The sequence below is a fragment of the Miniopterus schreibersii genome, assembly GCF_964146895.1.
Source record: "Miniopterus schreibersii genome assembly, chromosome: 13".
NCBI classification, from domain to species: domain Eukaryota; kingdom Metazoa; phylum Chordata; class Mammalia; order Chiroptera; family Miniopteridae; genus Miniopterus; species Miniopterus schreibersii.
Genome location: NC_138113.1, coordinates 49,926,159 through 49,948,287, shown reverse-complemented (window position 1 = coordinate 49,948,287; position 22,129 = coordinate 49,926,159). Strand labels below are relative to the sequence as shown.

At 38.4% G+C, this 22,129-nt stretch overlaps 1 protein-coding gene across 4 annotated transcripts; it reads left to right on the top strand.

The window, feature by feature from the left end:
• Nucleotides 1-609: 609 nt before the first annotated feature.
• On the top strand, nucleotides 610-21,207 carry RNF103 (ring finger protein 103). 4 transcript variants are annotated; one of them, XM_081155956.1, is made up of 5 exons: nucleotides 610-675; nucleotides 1,343-1,766; nucleotides 5,147-5,286; nucleotides 11,116-11,231; nucleotides 17,628-21,207. In XM_081155956.1, the coding sequence occupies exons 2-5, from the start codon at nucleotides 1,541-1,543 to the stop codon at nucleotides 19,201-19,203; spliced, it is 2,058 nt and encodes a 685-aa protein (XP_081012082.1). In that variant the 5' UTR covers nucleotides 610-675; nucleotides 1,343-1,540; the 3' UTR covers nucleotides 19,204-21,207. The 4 variants fall into 4 exon arrangements, with proteins under 4 accessions (XP_081012082.1, XP_081012083.1, XP_081012084.1 ...); XM_081155957.1 differs by having other exon boundaries at nucleotides 631-759; XM_081155958.1 differs by having other exon boundaries at nucleotides 633-759; nucleotides 1,373-1,766.
• The last annotated feature ends 922 nt before the right edge of the window (nucleotides 21,208-22,129 follow it).

The following is a 22,129-nucleotide window of genomic DNA, read 5'->3' as shown; positions in this document are numbered from 1 at the left end:
GGAGGGTAATGAAGGAAAACACGGGTAAACCTTGCACTGGGACGTATTAACATGCAACAGCTTTTGTCCTGGGGACTGAGCGCTTCAGTGCCTGGCTTTTAACACCGCTCAGACTGAAGGCGGGCAGGGAAGAGACTGGGTGGACCTAGTCCTAACTGCCCTTTGGGCCCAACCTTCTCTCACACACGGTGCGCAAACTACAGTCTCACCTAGAGACGGGACATCATTGCTTTCTTTCTGCGTTTCACCCGCTACCGCCTCAAACCAGCTATGCCAAAGTTTTCGCAATTCCCCAGGACCTGGCATAAACACCCTCTTCTATTTTTACCGATAACTGGGACCCGTTATTACAAAAAAAAATACACAAAGCGACACAGTCCCAAGTCCAAACCTCAGACAAAATCGATTACTAAATATTTGCAGGGCAAAGGGAAAGAAAGCGGAGAAGACACTGTTGATGCCCCTCCGGGCGCTACTCCGGAGCCCAGGCAAAGCTGCGGCTTCGCACTTCCGCGCCCAACGCCAGGCCGCCGCGTTCCTCCGCCGGCCCGGCGGGCGCTCCTCTCGGCCCCGCCCCAGGCTCCGCCCCCCGTCGACGTCGGTTGTTACGTCTCGGCTGGGGCTGCGGCCGCAGCGGGTGTTCTGCTCGGCGGGCGACGCTCGGGGCTTCGTGAGGTGACCGGGGCGTTGGGGACGGCGGCCGGGACCCGCGGCGCCCATCCGAGCGGGGCTGGCGCAGGGTGCCTAGGAGGCAACTCGGTAGCCGCCGGGGGAGCCATCTCGGGCCTATTTTTCCTTTTTTTTTTTTCCCCAGGACCTTTGCTCCGCGCGCCCCATTTCTCTCTGCAGACACCGCGACGCCCCCTCCCGGGCCCGGCCGCGGTGCCCGCCCGCCTGAAAGGCGCCGCCCGCCGGCGGGAGCGAGCCGGGAGCCGCCGTCGCCGCCGTGCCTGCCGTGCTTCTCGCGGAGCCTGGGCGGCCGGCGGGGCCAGGGCCCTGGGCACCCGGCGCGGCGCTGCGGCGCTGCGGCGTCCGCTCCTCCGCGCGCTGGGCCCCGGGCCTGGCCGGGCCGAGGGCCGCGTCCTCCTGACCCGCGGCCGCGGGATCTTGGCGGGCCCCTCCGGCCCCGCCTGCAGCCCCGACGCGGCTTCCTTTGTGGATCGCAATTATTTTTTTGGCTTTCCCTCCCCCTTGAGATTACGGTGCGGGAAGGCCGACCCCGCCACTTCGGTCGGTGGCCCCTGCCCGGGCGGGCTCTCCCCACGCTCCTCTCCTTTCGGTGTTTAATTGATGGGGATTTTAAAGTTTTTTCCTTTTATTTTTCTCGCCTCTTGACTGGAAGGCCCCTCGTCGTCTGGTCCTCATCCCGCAGGTACCCAAATCCACCTGCCTCGGGGCCGGGGATGTTCCGACAGTGACGGCGGGGAGCCGGACCGCGCGCGCAGACAGTGCCCTTGCCCTGGCCGGCGTGAACGCTCGCTCCCCCACCCTCCTCTTTTACGTATTCGGAGCTCCCTGGGGAGAGAAGACGCAGGGGAAGATGTGGCTGAAGCTTTTTTTCTTGCTCCTCTATTTCCTGGTCCTGTTCGTCCTGGCCAGGTTTTTTGAGGCCATTGTGTGGTATGAAACTGGCATCTTTGCCACCCAGCTGGTGGATCCCGTGGCGCTGAGTTTCAAGAAGCTGAAGACCATTCTGGAGTGCCGGGGGCTGGGATACTCCGGACTGCCTGAGAAGAAGGATGTCCGGGAGCTGGTGGAAAAGTCAGGCGAGTATCCGGCTCCCCTGAGGTCTCCACCCGGGGTGGGGGGCGACCTGTACTTCCTCGTACCTGGTGGTACCCACGATGAGGCCTTCCCTGGAAGAGTTAAGCCGACTCCTCCGAGAGCTGCCCAGTTTTTCTTTGTACAGGTTTTCTACAAAAAAAAAAAAAGTAAATTAAAAAAATATATATGTGAATCCCCGTTTTGAGAAGGGGTCTGGAATTATTTGTAAGGCGTAGGTGTGTCTTTTAAAGACTATTTTAAAATAACAGATTCAAGTGCAGCTTCTTAACATTGTTTACTAAGTTCAGTAATTTTTCTCCAAATTCGGGAATGTTACAAACTGGAGAGCGTTATTATTTGTCAGTTGAAATTCATAAGGCTATAAGGAAAACCACCAAACGTTGTCTGTAGATACCAATATTTGTCAAGAATAATAATAGCAAGTTGCCTAGAGGGGAAAATATCATTGGAATACGTAATATCAAAGAGGCATTTAGACCTCAGATTTAAGTTTAAAATAAGTTTAAATATAGAGAAAGTGTACACTGTGCAGTATTAGGTTTTCATATTTTTATGTGTGGTGAAAATGAGGTGAATATTTTTTGAGAATGCCTACCTTGTTTGTTTTATATTTCTGTCAGGACTTTTTTAAAAAATCCTTGTATTTGGATGTAAACTTTTCTTCCCCTTCTGTGTCACTACATCAACTTAAATGGACTGAGAAATAGAACTGAAATAGTTCTAAGAGAATAACATCCTAAAGAATCCATTTTCAATAACTATTCTTTTTCTGGTAGAATTGGGTGAGAAATATGGTTAATTTTTTTTCACCCCTGGACAAAGTATATCCTTGTTTAGATATATACTTCCTGGAAGGGGGATGTACTATCATTTGAAAAAGGCATTCTGGGTTGCTGTAGATAGCAGTTGAAACTGATGGTTATCTTTTGTTGTTTCAAGTGTAGCTGTCAGCTGTGTCTTTTATAAGAAAAATATTTTCTTTATTTAGTACTCTACAGCCATATAGTATGATAGATGAAAATATTAATTCCAGAGGATTTAGCACTCACCTATTTGCAAGTTAAGGGTTATCAAACTCATATGTCACTATGAGGCTAGAGGAGGGAACCCTCTCTGTAAAAGTGATGTATTTTTCTTTTCTCTTTAGAGGAAACATAAAAATTGTGTATTATTCTTGCCCCTTCTTTACTAACTGGTTTATGTTGACTTTTTTTTGTGGTTGGAGGGAATGGAGTAAATTAGAAGATCTCTAGTAAGTAAAAACTCTCTAGGTTTAGAAATGATAAGCATCTTGGCTGGCCGGGCCTGGCTGAGTGGTTGAGCATCGACCTGGGATTCAGGAGATCGAGGTTCGATTCTTGGCCCCAGGTTGCAGGCTCAAACCCCAGTAGGAGGTGTGCAGCAAGCAGCTGATCAATGACTCTTAATCATTGATGTCTCTCTCTCTCCCCCTCTCCCTTCTGCTCTCGGAAATCATTAAAGATATATTTAAAAAAGAAATGAGAAGTATCTTAACTGCCAAAGCCAAATCCTTTTTCATGGTAAAATAGTTTAACAACTTTTTTTTTTTTAAATCCTCACCAGAGGATATTTTTTCCATTGCTTTTCAGAGAGAGTGGAAGGGAGAGAGAGAGAGATAAACATCGATGCAATTGGTTTCCTACTGCACGTGCCCTTGGTTAGAATCGAACCTGGAACCCTTCAGTCCACAGGCTGACGCTGTAACCACTGAGCCAAACCAGCTAGGGCTAATAACACAATTTTTTTCCCTTTTTGGCTTTTATCTAATGTTGCCTGCCTTTGGGCTTAAAAATATTTGTCACTTTGACAAATGAATACAAATAAACACGAAGTACACTCAAAGAATAAATACAGCCCACAAAAATACGACTCAGATCACACATTTTATAGCAGAGAAGTCTTGGTATAGCAATTTAACTTTATAATTTAAATATTCGTTGTGAGTGGTTTTGCTGCTATTATGATAACGTGCTTGTTTTCTCAGGTTTAAAATTTAAGGCAAAACTTGATTTGACATTAGTGTTTTCCTCTGCTTTTTATTTGATGATGTAAGCTCTAAATTTACTCTATTAATTTGTGTTTGAATATGGAGTTTGCTCTTACAGATGATCTTTTGTATCTAACCTCCAAGTCATATAAGATCTGTTGCTATTTTAAGCATGTGGTGATGGCAAATTCTGTACTCATTTCTAAATGTCAGAAGTATATAAATCATAATGCTTAAAAATTGTTTGACCCTGGCCATGGCTGGTGTCCTCAGTGCATTGACCAGAACACCAAAGAGCATTGACCAGAACACCAAAGGGTCACCCGTTCAATTTCTGGTTAAGGGCACATACCTGGGTTGCAGGTTCGATCCCCGGGCTGTACTGGAGGCAGCAGTCTATGTATGTCTGTTTCTGTCTCTGTCCCTCCCTCCCTTCCACTCTCAAAAAAATCAATGGAAAAAATATGCTTGAGTGAGGATTAACAACAACAACAGAAAAATTGTTTGGCCCTGGCCAGTGTAGCTCAGTTGGTTGGGCATTGTTCTGTGTACCAAAATGTGGCAGATTCAATTCCAGGTCAGGGCATATACCCAGGTTGTGATGGGAGGCAAACTGTCGATGTTTCTCTCTCACATTGATATTTCTCTCTCTCCCTTTTCCTTCCCTCTCTCTAAAATCAATAAAAACTAAAAAATTATTTGAAGACTGGGTATATTATGCATAAAAACTAAATAATATTTTGTCTTTTGGACTGGTATAAATTTAGTAATTTCCTAATAAGTTATATGATGACCCCTCCTAAAATATAAGCCCCACAAGAAGATGGATTTTTGGCCGTGGCCATTTTGGCTAAGTAATTGGAGCATTGGCCGGAGGACTGAAGGGTCCTGGGTTCGATTTCAGCCAAGGGCACTGCACCTCAGTTGCAGGTTCAATCCCTGGTCAGGGCGAGTGCAGGAGGCAACCAATTGATACATCTCTCTCACATCATCTGTCTGTCTGTCTGTTTCTCTTTCTCTTTCTCTTTTTCTTTCTCTCTCCTCTCCCCTCTCTGAAAAGCAGTGGAAAAATATCCTTGAAAATAAATAAAGTGAGTATTCTATTACTCGAGGCTTTGTTTAAAAAAAAAAGAAAATGGATATTTGACTGTTTTGTTCATTTTTGCCTAACACATAGTAGGTTCTTATTACATATTTACTGAATGTGGATCTTAAATGGTGTATTCAGGTCCTGAGCAGAGTGAAATGAAAGTATAATAACATGATTTTTAATATTGTAAAATGGAGTTAATCATTGAAGTTGGAAACAAGGGATTTTTGAAACCTTATTAGTGTTATTTTTTCTGTCTTCAGGTGATTTGATGGAAGGTGAGCTCTATTCTGCACTCAAGGAAGAAGAAGCATCTGAATCTGTTTCTAGTACCAATTTCAGTGGTGAAATGCACTTCTATGAGCTTGTAGAAGACACAAAAGATGGCATCTGGCTGGTTCAGGTATCAGAAACAGTGATAGAAGTGAATTTATTTTTACCAAAAGAGTATTCACCAGCTGGTAACACTTCTGTACTTATGTCAAGTTTCTTAGACATAACTCAGTTCTCATAGGGAGGCTCCAGTGTCCTCTTAAAGAGGTTTCGTAGACGAAGGAAAATAAAAACTGAGGAGTGAGTGACGGGCAGTGTTGGGGAAAGAGACGACCGCTTTGTTTAGAATCAGCAGAAGCAAATCCACTTTAGTTGTTGGATCTTCATTAAAGTAAGAAGCATACATATATATTCCTTTTATTTGGTGGTTTGTACTATATATCTTAATTTTTGTGAACTACAGTTTTTAATTCAGCGACCCAAATAATTTTTGTATCTAAAGGAAGAACCCTAAAGTAAAAAAAGAAAAAGAGTCTTTCTATAGGGACATAGCCAACTGTTGTGACTATAGAAGAAGAGCTAGTATAGAGAATCGTGGGGGTGGGGTACTCATTACTTTGCTTATGAAATTCATGAGATTATAATTTTAAACCCTAGCTCTTATCAAAGCTATGAGATTTAATTAGTGTATTAGAATTTTAGAACTATGAAGGACTTTAAAAATCATCTTTTATGCTTCCCACTGTGTAGTTTATGTATCATTCATGATAACTGAGTGGGCACAAATTATCATTTATGTATTTTAATGTAAATTAGAAAAATCAATATATTGAACATGTAATTTCATAAATATCACTTAGGGCAAGGCTTAAAGTTACTTAAATTTTTTAAAATATAAGTTCCTTAAAGTATCATATTAAGTATATATTAAGTAAATTATCAACTTGTTCAGCTAAAATTACGATTATTGAACTAGGATCAAATCCCAGATCCCCTCATTTCTTGTCTAGTGCTCTTGTCATTTCACACTGGGGTTGGTAAAGTTTGATTTAGGGTATAAAAATCAAAATGGCCATTGCTTTATATATCTTTCAGTATGAGAACATGACTGCAAAATGTGCGAGAAAAAGCTGAGTTCAGAGGTCTTAGTTGCAGATCTGGTTCTGTCATTGATTTCCATTATGATTGTGGATAGATTCTGTTGCACATGGTCTGAAATAAATACATATATAGCTAAAGAGGACAGAAAAGTACTGTAATTCACTGGGCTAAAGGCTTAAGGTTTGGGAATTCTTCAGGGATTACATTGGATACTCATGACCTTTCCTTTGCTTGCAATCTTCCGGTTGTGTTTGACCTATTACCCTCCAGATTATCTAATCTAGTAATTTAAAAAATGGATTTATTGCTCTGGCCAGTGTGTCTCAGTGGTTAGAATGTTTACTCATAAGGAAAGTTTATGAGAATACCAAAGAAATAAATGCTATTGAGTTTTGTTTTTGTTGATCACTCATCCTCATTTTAGTGATTTTATACAATTTGTATATATATATTTAGGTTGGCTATGATTTTGAAAGTGGAAACTCCCTATTAAAATGAAATACTGAGAGATGCAAAAAACATCATAGCACAGCACTCCTGTGCAGTTATGTTATTTAATTTAGCCTAGATGTTGTTATATGGTCATTAACAATATTAAAAGGCATATGCCAAATGTTCTGAATAATGATAAAACCCACCTCTAAAATACGTTTATAGGCAAAAGTAGGCGGCTTTTTCTTATACCAATGTAATACCTGTAGTACATGTGGAAGAGAGTAGGCAGTAACCTGAGGCCTAGTTTTTCCTTGTTTAACTGGACTACATAAGATTGTCATCAGAAAATATGGCCACTTGGCATCACTCACTGTCCAACCCAGTTCCATCCAGTTATGTGCTGGAGCCAGCTCATCCTGTTTCATGAAGGGCGATTGTTAACATCTCTTCCCAACTCCATATTTAGAGATGTCATGTTGCTAACTTGAAGTCAGCCATCTGTGAGTATTTGCACTAAGGAAATCAGCAAATTAGAGCTTCCTTTTTCTTCTGAAGAGCTAGTTGTTAATCATTTACCAGCAAACCACTGGTTCCATCCATTCCAACCATCTAACAAATATTTTTTGAAATCTAGTATGTGCCAGCTAAATTTTGTGATAAGCAGTGAGGGCACAAAGATGAAAACATATAGTCTGTGCCATGAAATAGCTTACAGTTGTTTACTAAAATATGTGGGACAGTAAAAATCTTAGTATATAGTTAATTATCTTTCCTAGTTGAGTTAGGTGGTCTGTGATGGTGCTAGCATCTTAAAAGATCCTGAAGAAGTTCTATTAGAAAATGAAGTGGAACCTAGGAAAATTGCAGTAGTTTTTTTTTCTGGAAAAAGTGTATTTTTTAAATACACTGGATTGGAAGCCTTTATGCCTGACTGGGGTTATTGCATAGCAAGCAACATATATTTATGCTAATGTTTGTCTAGAAAGCATTCCAGATGACAGACTGTTGGGGAAGGGACTTTTATTGTAACAGTAATCAAACTTTGAGACTTTAGAGAACCTGTATAATTAGAAGTAGAAGAATGAGTTACTGAACCATTAAAAGCTGAAATTGTTTGGTTCAACATAAATATTCAATGAGTACCCAAATGAGTTAGGCTAGCTGCACTAGACTGGCTGCAGGAAGTACAATGGTGAGCATGTGTCGGGATGCCAGTTAGAGGCAGATACCTTGGGAAGGGGAGGTTTAAAGATGGCTTCGCTTCTAGCCTGTTGCCAAGTCTGTCTCAGACTTGGAACTCAGGCTGTACTTTTATCTAGGTTTTTTTTTCTGGTCTCTTAAATATTCCTTACAGGGAATGCAACATCCTTCCTGAACTGCCAAGAAATATGCTTCCCCTCTTAATAAGACCAGCAGTGTGAGTGCTTCTCAGAATCATTGTGCATACTTTTGGGTATGAGCTATAGTTGGGAACTCTTACTGGTGTGACACAGTAGTAATAGGCTTAAAGTATTTTGTTGTGCCATGTGACTCAGCCAGGTGAGTTATTTTGTGAAGATTTTTAGTGGTGGGTTAATTCAGCCTCCACCAAATTTCATTTATGCTAAACCTTTAGTTGAATAATATAACTATTTAGGACATTATACAAAATAACTTCTAATTGCATAAACATAACCGTAGAGTCAAATAAAAATGCTTTCATGCAAAGCCTAGGGGATTTTTCATTTTTGTGTGACTCTCAGTCAGGAATCATTAAACTTTTCAAAAGCATGTGTTGGACCAGCTTGCTGAATAAATAAGGCCCTGGGGTTAAACATTGTCATGTACTTGCCTCAGGGGTGTTCCCACCTCTCTTCATACACTTCTCTTGTGCCTGGGAACAACCACCTGTCATTCCTACTTCCTTTCCTAGCACTGGAGCTCTTATAAGTCTGAAAGGTACCTGTGCAGTGATCAGCATCTTCACTGGAAGATGCCCCTATACTTAGGGCCAAACCTTATATTGATTCAGACAACCTCTTGATTAATCCCCTTAACTCAGTGTCATTTTAAACACAGACCTGAAAATGTTTGTTATTTGCAGGCTTGATTAGGAAATGGGAGTGCAAGGGAGTTCTTTTAAAAGGAAGGCAAAACAGGGAGTGTGGTGATATGACTGCACAGAGACTTCTTAACCCTGAGTGATCTGAAGAATAAGTTCAAGATTTCTTTGATTACTTGACGGAAAGAAGAACCACTACATTGACTCTTGAGTGGTAGGAAAAAAGGAAAAGAAATGCTTTGTCTTGCTCGATCTCCCTTCTTTTTCTTTTTTTCTTTTTTTTTTTAATATATCTTTATTGATTTCAGAGAGAGGAAGGGAGAGGGGAGGGAGAGAAACATCAGTGGTGAAAGAGTCATTGGTCGGCTGCCTCCTGCACGCCCCCTACTGGAGATTGAGCCCGCAACCTGGGCATGTGCCCTAACCGGGAATCAAACCGTGATCTCCTGGATCCTAGGTCAATGTTCAACCACTCAGCCACTCCTGGTCAGACTCCCTTATTCTTCAAGTAAAATTTATACAGCACCTTTGGACCATGGAAAAATGTGAAAGCTAGGAACTTATGTGTAACTTATGTGAACCTACTCAGAAAGAGCTTTCATCTACTAAGACCATGTCCTCAAATTGCCCTTTTTCTGGTTCCTTCAGCCATCACAGCATTTGAATAATGACTTGTGTCTCCTTAAATAAGGCCATTTATTGTCACTAAAAAGTACTAACAAAGCCATTTGTTTATGCCTTAAGTTGTGTATGTGTATTTATTAAGCATCAAAGTTATGTTACAAAATATTACGTATGTATCTGTAGACATGAGGATGATAATATCAATGGTACATGATATTACTGGACTGTAGGCACATTACGTGTTATTTGTCACTACCATGCGCTCGCTCTCCTCATGTTGCCCTTGAAATTTGTCAGACTTCCAGCAGAGGGGCCACAGATGAGGTAGCTGTACCATCTCCCACCTCTCTCTGGGAGTTGACTGTTGGCATTCATTTCACACACACCCCTGGAATTTCACTTCCTGGAGGCTTTGTGAACATGAAAATAGCCCTTCCTTCCAGAAAGATTAGAGGCCCTCAGAGTATTGTGTTGTAATTTTGAATTAAATAGTACTAGTAATATAGCATTCATGAAAAAAAACAACTTGGCATATGTACACCCTGAGCTTAAAATACACAGATGTTTTGATGGAGACGTTTTTGGCTTTCCTTTAAGTTCCCATTTAGTTGTTTTTGTTTATCGTTTTTTTAATCCTCACTCGAGGATATGTTTTTATTGATTTTTAGAGAGAGAGGAAGGGGGAGAGAGAGAGAAATATCAATCAGTTTTCTCTCATACCTGCCCCAACCAGGGATCAAACTCAGAACCTAGATATGTGCCCTGATTGGGAATCAAACCCACAATGTGGTGTGTGTGTTTTGGTGTACAGGACGATGCACCAACCAACTGAACCACCCTTCTAGGGCTGTGTTTTTATTTTATATATATATATATATATATATATATATATATATTTTTTTTTTTTTTTTTTTTTTTTTTTTTAATTTTTGTTTTTTACTGGTATCTTGAAATTCTGCCTTCATTCAAAGCAGGAAGATTATGGAATAAAGGGAAAAGGTGTTAACTATTAGAAAGTCTGAAAAACAAGTCATTACATAATTTGAAGATTAATTTACTTGTTAATTTAGTTTTTTTGTTTTTCTTTTTAAAAAAATATTTTTCCCCTCCCAATCCTAATTGTGTTCATGTTTGAAAGGTATTTGCAAATTTGAAGTAGAAGTTCAAAAATGTAGAATTCATTGTGGTAATTCTTTTTATATGTTAGAACCTTTCATGATTTTTATGAAAGGACCGTAGAAGCAATAGTATTGATTTTAGTCAAAGCATAGTTTAATATAAAACATACGTTTGACTCTTGGCTCCATATTATACTTCTTAAAAAGTGAAATTTGAACTCATCAAACCCACATGTGATCATTTTAACTTAAACTTTGAGGGTGTTTTTTTATAATTTTCAGAGCAGAGAAATGACTCCAAGGGCCATTTTCTTAAACCTGTGTAACTTAATTCTAGAGGACAGGCCACATGGTGGAGAAGGGATATGGATAGCTTTTTAAAAGGGCTTTGACTCCCCTTCTGTGTAACTGCCACAGAGTGTGGGAGTTGAATGTACTGTATTAAGTATTTTAAGTCTTTTCCATTTCCAATTGGACAGTTGTTCATTCTATAAGAATTGCAATGACAATATGATGATATAGTAAAGAAGAACTAGGAACAGATTATCTTTTTTTTTTTTAAGTGAAGTTATATTATAATTGGTTGGGTTGACTCTATTTTAAGTAATTAAAGTTTCTGTTTTTCTTTTGGGGGGAGTAGGTCATAGCAAATGACAGAAGTCCTTTGGTGGGTAAAATCCACTGGGAGAAAATGGTGAAGAAGGTGTCCAGGTTTGGAATACGGACAGGCACTTTTAACTGTTCCAGTGACCCCAGGTAAGTTGATAGGCATTTCTTAGAATCTGAGTTCTGACCAGAATTTTTAAAAATAAAGACAGTGATATTAGAAGCCTCTTTAAAATGAAAGTTAGTTCCGCTATTAGGTACGCAGGTGCTTGATTAATAGTTTTTGATAAACTGGCAGTTTCTTACTTTCTTTCTGAATTTTTTTTCTCTCTATCTGGTTCTTCCGTGTTCTTTCTAGTAGGGGTGACTCTTAATTGTATGTCTTCAGTCCTTTTTGTTTCACTTTTCTTTCCCAGAGAGACTTCACATTTATGGCTTTAGGTAACACCTTTGTGCTGACCTAAATCTTCCATAATCCTGATCTCTGGTTTGCATTTTGACGTGCATTTTAATCTGCCTTACAAGTATCCCTAATACATCCTGTTCCCTAAACCTAGTGCCAGAATTCAGATTCATCCTCTCTTTAATAAACCATGTACCCTTTCTGCCTTCCCTTTTCTGTCTTTTATTGTTTGTTTTTCCTGTTTTCTCAGGCAAGAATCCTTGTAGGCATTTTTGTTTGTCTTTTTGTCATCTCCAGTTTTCTGTCAAATTATTTCTTGTTTTATTATTCCATTATTTGTTCTTTACAATGCTTTTTTTTTTTCAGTTTCTAGTGTCACCAAGTTAGAACTTAAATTCATCTATTCATTTATTCATCAAATATTTAATAAAAGATTAGCATCTATAGCATATTTTATTTAGTGCTTAGGAGGGGGCATATGATATAATTGTAGAAAGCCCCACAACATTAGGTAATTTCTACTGTAGATAGATATGCCTGACTTACCTATATACTCTATATGTGTCCACAGTTGGGAAACCTGTTGACTGTAGGAACCTTCCTACACCCCTGCTACACCTCTGGTTTCCCTGCTTTTCTACTTTAGGCCCACGTGTGCTTCTGTTCTCCTTACTCTCCTCGTTTTTGCTCACTGTAATGTAGGGTGAGAGTTGTTGTGGCAGGACTCCCTAAGGGTTGGGGATCAGAGGGGAAGTTCTTGTATCTCCTAACTCATATTTAGTCTCATCTACCCACAGAGCTCCTAACTCTTCTTCACCACAGAACCTTGATCATATTCCAGTGTCTTGTTGAAATGTTCAAGATAGTCTAAGTGCTAATGTTCTTATGAAAAGGAAATCATTCTTATTTCTGTCCTTTGTTTACCAAAAACAATTGCATTTGGTCTAGTCTCATCATTCCCAGAATCTAAGTGAAAGATCTTTTTTACCCTGCTGGTGATTGCAATATCAGAACAAATAATAGTAATGGTATTTTTATACTTTTTTTGGATTATGCCAGAAGTCAGCATTTTATTGAAAAATATTCAGCCCGGCCGGGCATGGCTCAGCAGTTGAGCATTGACCTAGGATCCAGGCGATCAGGGTTCGATTCCCAGTCAGGGCACATGCCCGGGTTGTGGGCTGCATCTGATCAATGACTCTCTCATCATTGATGTTTCTATCTCTCTCTCCCTCTCCTTTCCTCTCCCTGAAGTCAATAAAGATATATTTTTTAAGAAAAAAGAAAAATATTCAGAATTGATTTTTTAAAAAATCGAACTAAATAATACATTTCAAACACAGCAACTTACAAATATATTAGAAAATATCAAGTAAAAACAAATTTAAAGAAATGTAAAGGTTAAACATATATTACAGCTTAGTATAAGTTGTTTGATAACATTAATAAAGAGTTCAAAAATAAAGTAAGCACAACACAGAATGAAGATAATCTATTAAGCATGAGAACCTGAGGGAAGTAGTAATATTTGATTTTTTTTGGTGTAATCTTTTTTTGTGTGTGGTATAATCTTACAAAGCTAAATATATAAGAAACATCATAATTGAGGTCAGTGGATTTTATTCCCAATATTTCTAGCTTCTTTTGGAAAAACTCTTTTTGATTCTATACTAGCTAAGGAATGATGAAGATACATATAAGCTACCTCCATATATTTTCCTCCAAATCCTTCATCTTCAAATAATCGTACCTCTTATGATGGAAGAGATATTTTTGAGCAGTGTTTTGTGTTTTTGTTAATCACAGCTATAATTTTTTTGTTATTAAAAACACTTTTACTTTATCTTAATAACTTTTATAAAGATGAAGATTTTTTTAAAAATATATATTGATTTCAGAGAGAGAAAGGGAGAGAGAGCAATAGAAACATCAATGATGAGAGTCATTTATCGGCTGCATCCTGCACTCCCCCTACTGGGGATGGAGCCCACAACCCCGGGCGTGTGCCCTGACCAGGAACTGAACCATGATCTCCTGGATCATAGGTCGATGCTCAACCGCTGAGCCATGCCAGCTGGGCATAAAGATAAAGATTTTGATGCACAGTTACTTGTATCGGTTTCGATATTGTCATGTTCACATTTCCTTTTATTTGGAAAGTCTTCCAACTAGAGTAAGAACTGTTCTTGCTATGGGAGCTCTGCTTAGGGTTATTTTTTTCTTCTTTTGAGGATTATGGAAATGTAGAAGAATAAAATAGAAGAACTGGCCAGGGAATAGTGTTACTCAGCAAGAATATGTTACTGAGTAGCATATTTTGAATAATTGATCATCATTTTTATTTTGGATTTTTAAAAACACCAAAACACTCTACTCCACTGTCTGTGTTGCGTTCTTTACTGCAGTTCCTTCTCTGGCTGGCCTCCAGAACAGCCTCCTTCAGTGTGCCTGTCCCATTGTACAGCAGTACTTTCTCGACCTTTTCAATCCCCATAAGACTATTCAGGACCACTGCTTCTGGGCATCATCTGACTCCATCCATGGCAGGAGTTTTAATTTTTTACCTGAGTATCCAGCTTACTTGGCCATATAGTTCCTCTCATTCCCCAAACAAGCGATCTAGCTCAGATGGCAGCACCTTATGGGTCTATTCTCTGCTCTTTTTTTTTTTTTTTTTTTGGAGAAAATAGAAAATTAAGTGGGTTTATACCTTGGGAGGTGGTGGTGGAGAGATCTGGGGTAGTAAGGAGCCGGTGGAGGACATTGGAATTGCAGGAAGCTGAGTGGTAAACAGGGATGTGGGCCCATGGAATAAGCAGGGAAGTAGAGATTGGAGGAAGAACCAGGAAGGCCAAGGAGGCCAATGACTTCATCTGAAGAAATAACATTATATAATCAGAATACCAAGATTTCTTTTTAAATATAGCATGCCATACCAGAAACTGGAGTACCAAAACTCACAAGCCATGTTTTCTATTATTTTTAGTCTTCAAATTCTCTAAGAAATCTCAAATGATTTAAAAACTAGAAAATATTTTCATGGTACTGTTACTGAATTTATTCAGAACTTTAAAAAGCTTTTTTAAAATTGGAAGTAAAAGTTTTTATATAGATAAAAGGTAATATAGCATAATTTTTTTTTTTAGTTTTTTTGTTTTTGTTTTTTCTTCTTTTCAAAATATTACAGATGTCCCTTTTTCTCCTCATTGACCCCTTCCACACCACCCCACCTGCCTCCCCAGTCCCTCACCATACCATTGTCTGTGTCCTTGGATTATACATATAAGTTCTTTGGTTAATCTCTCGCCCTCCTCCATCCCTCTCACATTCGTCAGTCTGATCCATGCTTCCATGTCATTGAATCATTTCTTTCCATCAGTTTATTAAGTTCTTTATATTCCACATATAAGTGAGATCATGTGATGTTTGTCTTTCTCTGCCTGGCTTATTTTGCTTAGCATAATATTCTCCAGGTTCTTTCATACTGTCCCAAAGGGTATGAGATCCTCCTTCTTTACAGCTCCGTAGTACTCCATGGTGTAAATGTCCCACGGCTTTTTCATCCACTCATCTACTGATGTGCACTTGGGCTGTTTCCAGATCTTAACGATTGTAAATTGCACTGCTGTGAACATAGGGGTGCATATATTCTTTCTGATTAGTGTTTCAGGATTCTTAGGATATATTCCTAGAAGTGAGATCACTGGGTCAAAAGGGAGCTCCATTTTTCATTTTTTGAGGAACCACCATACTGTTTTCCATAGTGGCTGCACCAGTCTGCATTCCCAGACTGTACTAGGGATCCCCTTTCTCCACATCCTCACCAGCACATGTCATTTGTTGATGTGTTGATTTGTTGATGGTAGCCATTCTTAAAAAATAATATGTACATTAGCCTTTATTTCTGTTCAGCAGTAAGGCTTAAATTAATATACTTTATTTATATATTGGATTTCTTTAGAACAGCATGTAAATATATATTAGTAGCCTGGTGTTTTATAAGTATTAGACTTTTTCTCAAGTCTGGAAACATGATTTAATTTGAAAGATACATGATAACATACAGAATTACTTTTTCATCTGTAGTGATAAATTTTAAAACTATCACTTAGCTCTGAACTGAAAAGAAAGTACATAGTATATTTGTTTTCTTACATGAAGAAATACTACACACTAAAACTGTCTGTTTTATAGACTAAGGTTTTCTATTAGAAAGACTGTCATTCAATTTATTACACAAATCAGAAGCCAGTTCTCTGAAGTGGTTTCAAAGATAAAAAGAATGACCAAGAGTAGAAATGTGTCGTCATAAGTTTCATATGCAATTAAAAAAATTAAATCTATTTAAAGATTTTAAGATGTAAATAAGGCAGTTATCTATATTTAACTTGTTGATTTGGGGGGAGTAAAAATAGAATTAATATCAATGAGTTATTTTGCATTAAATGAATACATTGTTAAGGGATAGAAAATATTTTCTTTTTTAGGATATATAATTCTAAAACCATTTCAGTTAAAGCAATATTTATTTCATTGGAATCTTACCTTGTTAAGGAAGTGAATCAACTCAACAAGAAGCTGAGTTGTGATTTGTGATTCTGAGTCACACAGATCATTTCCCAGAGTCATTACTAACCTTGTCTTTATGACAGAACATGTCTTTATTTATTGTCATCCATTTACAAATCTGTAACAAACAAAATGTATCAACAGAGAGTTGTTTGTACTCAAAAAAAAAAATAAAAAAATCTATCCACAGGGTAGATTTCCCCCCACCCCCAACTTCATTCAGGTAGATTTACATAGCATAAAATTCCACAGGGTAGGTTTTTTTGGGGAAAATATATGTATACTTTTTCTCTTTTAAAAAAGAACTATTTCATTTATAATCTCAGCACTGTAATACAATAGCTATTTTTATTTTTCAATATTCCCTTTCATTCATCATCTAGTTTTTTTTATGGGGAGAGGGCTGTCACAAATATAGTAAGAATCAGTGCATTTCCAAAAGGATTGGAATCATGACACTACTGGCTAAATCTGATCAAATGATTTAATTTTAGCCCGGCCGGGCATGGCTCAGCAGTTGAGAGTCGACCTAGGATCCAGGCGATCAGGGTTCGATTCCTGGTCGGGGCACATCCCAGGGTTGCGGGCTCTATCCCCAGTCGGGGGCATACAGGAGGCAGCCGATCAATGACTCATCATTGATGTTTCTATCCCTCTCCCTCTCCTTTCCTCTCTCTCAAATCAATAAAGATATATTTTTAAAATAATAATTTTAGATAATTCTTCTGTACTTACTCTGTTATAAAATGGGATCATCATTGGACTGAATCCCTTCTTAATCTGAAAACTTACTGTTTTTGTTTCCTCTGTGTTAAATAACTCCTCTTCATGGTCTTCATTAAAGAGATGAGAGACTACAGAACAATATGGAACTTGCTATTTTCTAGATGAGCTTTTGTGCACATTAATTTGTAACTATCTGTGTGCATCAGGCATTGTGGTGGGTGTTTGGTTAATAAATGGGCGCAGCTTGGCCCCTATTATCAGAGAGCTTGCATTCAAGTCAGGGACTCAGGGTATAGGATAATCTGTTTCCTTCTCTCTTCTTTGCTCATCTGAATCTAACTGTTCTCTAAGACCTAGTTTAGTTCCCAAACCTTTCATGAAGTCTTTACCAGTTCAAACTTCCAATGATACTCCCTTTTTTGAACTTAACATTATTTAGTAATGGAATATATACAGTTTTGTATTTGTTTTGTTTCCTTAATAGGATTTTAAATTCCTGGTAAGCAGGAATTATTTTTCTATTATCTTTTGGATCTTATCAACACTAATACAGTAGTAAGTTCATAAAAGATGCTGATTTACTGATTCCCTTGACTTTTCAAGCTACACTTTTCTTTAAAAGAGAGAGCTAAAACAAAAAAAAAAAGAGCTTGCTTTTCAAATTCTTGTCAAACTGCAAGATACTGGTACTACTTTTGATTTTGTAGAGGTTATTTGGTTTGGGGGAGAGGGTATCTTTCAAATACTAAAGAAACTTTTCAGGGGGAGACAGATTGCACAACAGTGAGGATGAGCAAGCCAGCTTATCCAGCAGCATAGCTATTTACTTACCATTCACTCTCTTACAGATACTGCAAGAGAAGAGGCTGGGTACGATCCACACTCATCATGTCTGTTCCACAAACAAGTACTTCTAAAGGGAAGGTCATGCTTAAAGAATACAGTGGGCGCAAGACTGAAGTAGAGCACATTTTTAAGTGGATAACTACTCACGCAGCTTCTCGGATCAAAACCATTTATAATGCTGAACATTTAAAAGAAGAATGGAATAAAAGTGATCAGTATTGGGTAAAAATATACCTGTTTGCAAACCTTGACCAACCCCCAGCTTTCTTCTCTGCACTAAGTATAAAGTTTACTGGAAGAGTTGAGTTTATTTTTGTTAATGTGGAAAATTGGGACAACAGGAGTTATATGACAGATATTGGTGTATATAACATGCCATCATACATACTTAGAACTCCTGAAGGAATTTACAGATACGGAAATCACACAGGTGAATTTATATCCCTTCAGGCCATGGATTCATTTTTGCGCTCATTACAACCTGAAGTAAACGATTTGTTTGTTTTGAGCTTGGTTCTAGTTAATCTTATGGCTTGGATGGACTTATTTATCACACAAGGAGCGACCATAAAGAGATTTGTGGTTCTCATAAGCACTTTAGGAACGTATAATTCTCTATTAATTATTTCCTGGCTACCAGTGTTGGGCTTTTTACAGCTCCCTTACTTAGATAGCTTTTATGAATATAGCTTAAAATTGTTGAGATACTCCAACACGACCACACTGGCTTCATGGGTAAGAGCGGACTGGATGTTTTATTCTTCACACCCAGCCCTATTTCTCAGTACATACCTTGGACATGGTTTACTAATTGATTATTTCGAGAAGAAGAGACGTCGCAACAACAACAATGATGAAGTCAATGCCAATAACTTAGAGTGGTTATCAAGTCTGTGGGACTGGTACACCAGCTACCTCTTCCACCCGATTGCTTCTTTTCAGAACTTCCCTGTGGAATCTGATTGGGATGAAGACCCTGACTTATACTTGGAGAGATTAGCTTTCCCTGACCTTTGGCTTCACCCTTTGATACCAACTGATTATATAAAGAACTTGCCAATGTGGCAATTTAAGTGTCTGGGAATCCAGTCTGAAGAAGAAATGTCGGAGGGTTCTCATGATACTGAAAATGACTCGGACTTCGAGAGCACAGACACTTTTAGCAGTGAGAAGGAAGTATTTGAAGATAAACAAAGCATAGATCACAATTCTCTAGGAAGAGCAAGTCACTGTGGTGCTGAGGCTTGTTCATGTGCCAATAATTATTGTCAGACGAGCCTATTTGAAAGGAAGGGGAGGTCATATGGGTCATATAACACTAATGAAGATATGGAGCCTGATTGGTTAACTTGGCCTGCTGATATGCTGCACTGTACTGAATGTGTTGTTTGTCTAGAGAATTTTGAAAATGGATGTTTGCTAATGGGGTTGCCTTGTGGTCATGTGTTCCATCAGAATTGCATTGCGATGTGGTTGGCTGGGGGCCGACACTGTTGCCCTGTTTGCCGGTGGCCTTCTTATAAAAAAAAGCAGCCATATGCACAACATCAGCCCTTGTCCAATGATGTCCTATCTTAACCATGTGCAATTTGTTCTTTATAAGCTTTGAGTATCCTCAGCTTGCCTTTTTAATGTTAGTCACAATGTTTTTGTGGTTTGAAGTTTAGTTTAATGTTAGTGCAGTGACAGGAAATACACATTATGCTAATGTTGATGACAATTATTTGGTTGCCTTGTGTCAATTGAATGCATACTTAATTGTAAAGATTTTTATTTACAACATTGGCAATTGACAAGTTAATGTTTTTTGTAAGCACAAAAGAAGTATGATAGAAATTTATCCTAGCAGGACTTTATAAAGTAGGATCAAATTCTAATGGAATTGAGGCAGTTTCTTATCCTAAATGTTTCCTCCCTTTTTACAATCTCTGTCCAGCATCTCTTGGTTAAATAATGTATGCTCTGAGACATGAAATTAAAACAGATCTATGAAATAAATTATTTTAAAACCAGAAGATTACAGCCTTTCCAATGTTAAATTGTTTTTGATAAGGTGTCTGAATTCTATAGGTGTTTTATTGATTTGTTAGTTTCACAGATAAGTCAAACATGATTCTTGACTCATAGGGGAGGGGTAAAAAAGACAAAAATTATGTTGCTTACAGTGGCCAGAGGTGACATTAGTCTGTCTTTTAAGTTGGTTAGCATTAATGGGAAGGAATTTTATGGTGGGCTTTTTTAAAGTGTTAAATAATTTATGAGTATTTACATATTCATATAAATAAAATCAACTATAGCAATTAGACACATATAGTTTATTTTATATCTTTTTCCTGGCTTTTTATTTTGAAAAATTTCAAAACTATAGAGATGTTGGAAACACAATACTATGAACATTCATTTATCTACTTCACCAAGCATTTACATTCTTTTTTAAAAAAAATATATCTTTATTGATTTCCGAGAGCGGAAAGGAGAGGGAGAGAGAGAGAAACATCAATGATGAGCGAGTCATTGATCGGCTGCCTTCTGCACGCCCTCAACTGGGGATCTAGCCCGCAACCCAGGCATCAAACCGGGAATCGAACCCTGATCTCCTAGATCCTTGGTTGACAACCGCTGAGCCACACCTGGCCAGGCAAGCATTTACATTCTTTACATTTGCTTTCTGTCCTGTATATGTATATTTATCTTTTTTCTTACTTTTCTCTGGTAGTTTTTCCTTTTCCTAATCCCTTTGAAAATAAATTTCAGTCTTCGTGATGCTTTACTGCTAAATATATCACCATGTATCTCCCAAGGGCTATTTTTTTTTTACATAACACCATACCATTATCATACCCAACAAATTTAACATTGATTCAATAATATCTAATACATAATCTATACTCCCCAATTACTCCCAAAATATTTTTTGTATCTTTATTTGTTTTTGTGAACTCAGGCAAGGTTTATACATTGAGTTTAGTCTCCTTCCATTTCATTCTTTCCTCTAGAGCAGTTCCTCTGCCTTTTTTAAAACTTATTTTTAATTTAATTTTTTTATGTCTTAACTAATACTTTTTAAAAATTTTTATATGGTTTTTTATTGATTTCAGAGAGAGAAAGGAAGAGGGAGAGAGCGATAGAAATATTAATGATGAGAGTCACTGATGGGCTGCCTCCTGTACACCCCCCACTGGGGATTGAGCCTGAAACCTGGGCATGTGCCCTGTCTGGGAATTGAACTGTGATCTGGTTCATGGCATCAATGCTCAACCACTGAGCCAAGCCTGCCAGGGCTAATACTAACATTTTTGAAAAGTACTGACTAGTTGGCTTATAGAATGTTCCACATTGTGGATTTGTCTGAATGTTTCTTCACAATTAAATGTAAATTAAAGATTTTGCCTACGTTAAATGTGCTTTGCATTTGCTTGATGTCAGGAGGCACGTGATGTCTGTCTGTCTCACTTTATAATTAAGAAAGAACCTGTGAGGCCATGTAAATATCTTGTTTGTCAATAACCTTTAATTCATTGGTTTTAATATCCATTGATGCTTGTTAACCTGGATCAGTTATTAAACAGGAGTTGTAATGTGGGGACTTTCTCATTTCATCCTTTATTTTACATTTACTAGCTGGCATTTTTGTGTGTGTGAAGAACTTTCCATTTTCGACCTTTCTTTCCCTTGCGCTTTTAAATATCACTGTGGACTCAGATTCTTTTTTTATTTGACGTGTCAAAATGCATTATTATTTGTGATGCACAAATCATCCCAAATTTGGTGAAAGCCCCTCTAAGCCAGCTCTTACGTCCTATTGGCATGTCCCTTTCAATCTTGAAGCACTTCCTTGCTTTTTGATGCAAGGTGTTTCAGGCTCACCTTGCAGTTTGCCTGGCCCAGCCCTGTAAATCAAGCCGTTTCTTCAAAAGCCCAAGTTTCATGGTGGACTTTTATTGATCGCTCCCCAAAACAAAAAATTTTCATTCTGGATTGTTGTGGGGTCACTAATAGAAATATTTCTTTTCTTCATGGTGCACTCAGCCTCATTTTCATATACTAATGGAAATAGTAAGGACTAGCAGTTACCTTATATTAATATGTGGGAACTTTTTAAATTTTTTCAAAAGGCAAACACTGCTCCTTGTGCTCTGATTTTCCTTTTGAAAAAAGTAATCATGCTATTGTAAATGTTAGTGTTTCCCAGAGTACCACCACTGATCCACTGCTCTCTTCTCTCATGTATTCAATGGATGTCCCAGATCTTCAGTTTTTATACAGCTATCTGCCGGACAGCTCTTCCTGGATGTTTTTAAGTACTTAGTAAGTCTAAAAGAGCTTTCCATTTTCTCCACACCTCCAGTCCTCTCATGGTCCTGATTTCAGTTAGTAGGTCATATATGTATACATATAATAGTGTCCTTTATGAAATGTACACATAAGTATAGACATTTTAAAAGGGTATTAAAATTTCTCTTTCATCTCTGGGCACACCACACTTTGGAGACTACTAGCCTAG

Coding starts and splice junctions, on each gene's coding strand:
- RNF103 (XM_081155956.1), top strand. CDS start 1,541: ATGTGGCTGAAGCTTTTTTTCTTGCTCCTCTATTTCCTGGTCCTGTTC. Junction 1,767..5,146: donor GGAGCTGGTGGAAAAGTCAG/GCGAGTATCCGG, acceptor TTCTGTCTTCAG/GTGATTTGATGGAAGGTGAG. Junction 5,287..11,115: donor ATGGCATCTGGCTGGTTCAG/GTATCAGAAACA, acceptor TGGGGGGAGTAG/GTCATAGCAAATGACAGAAG.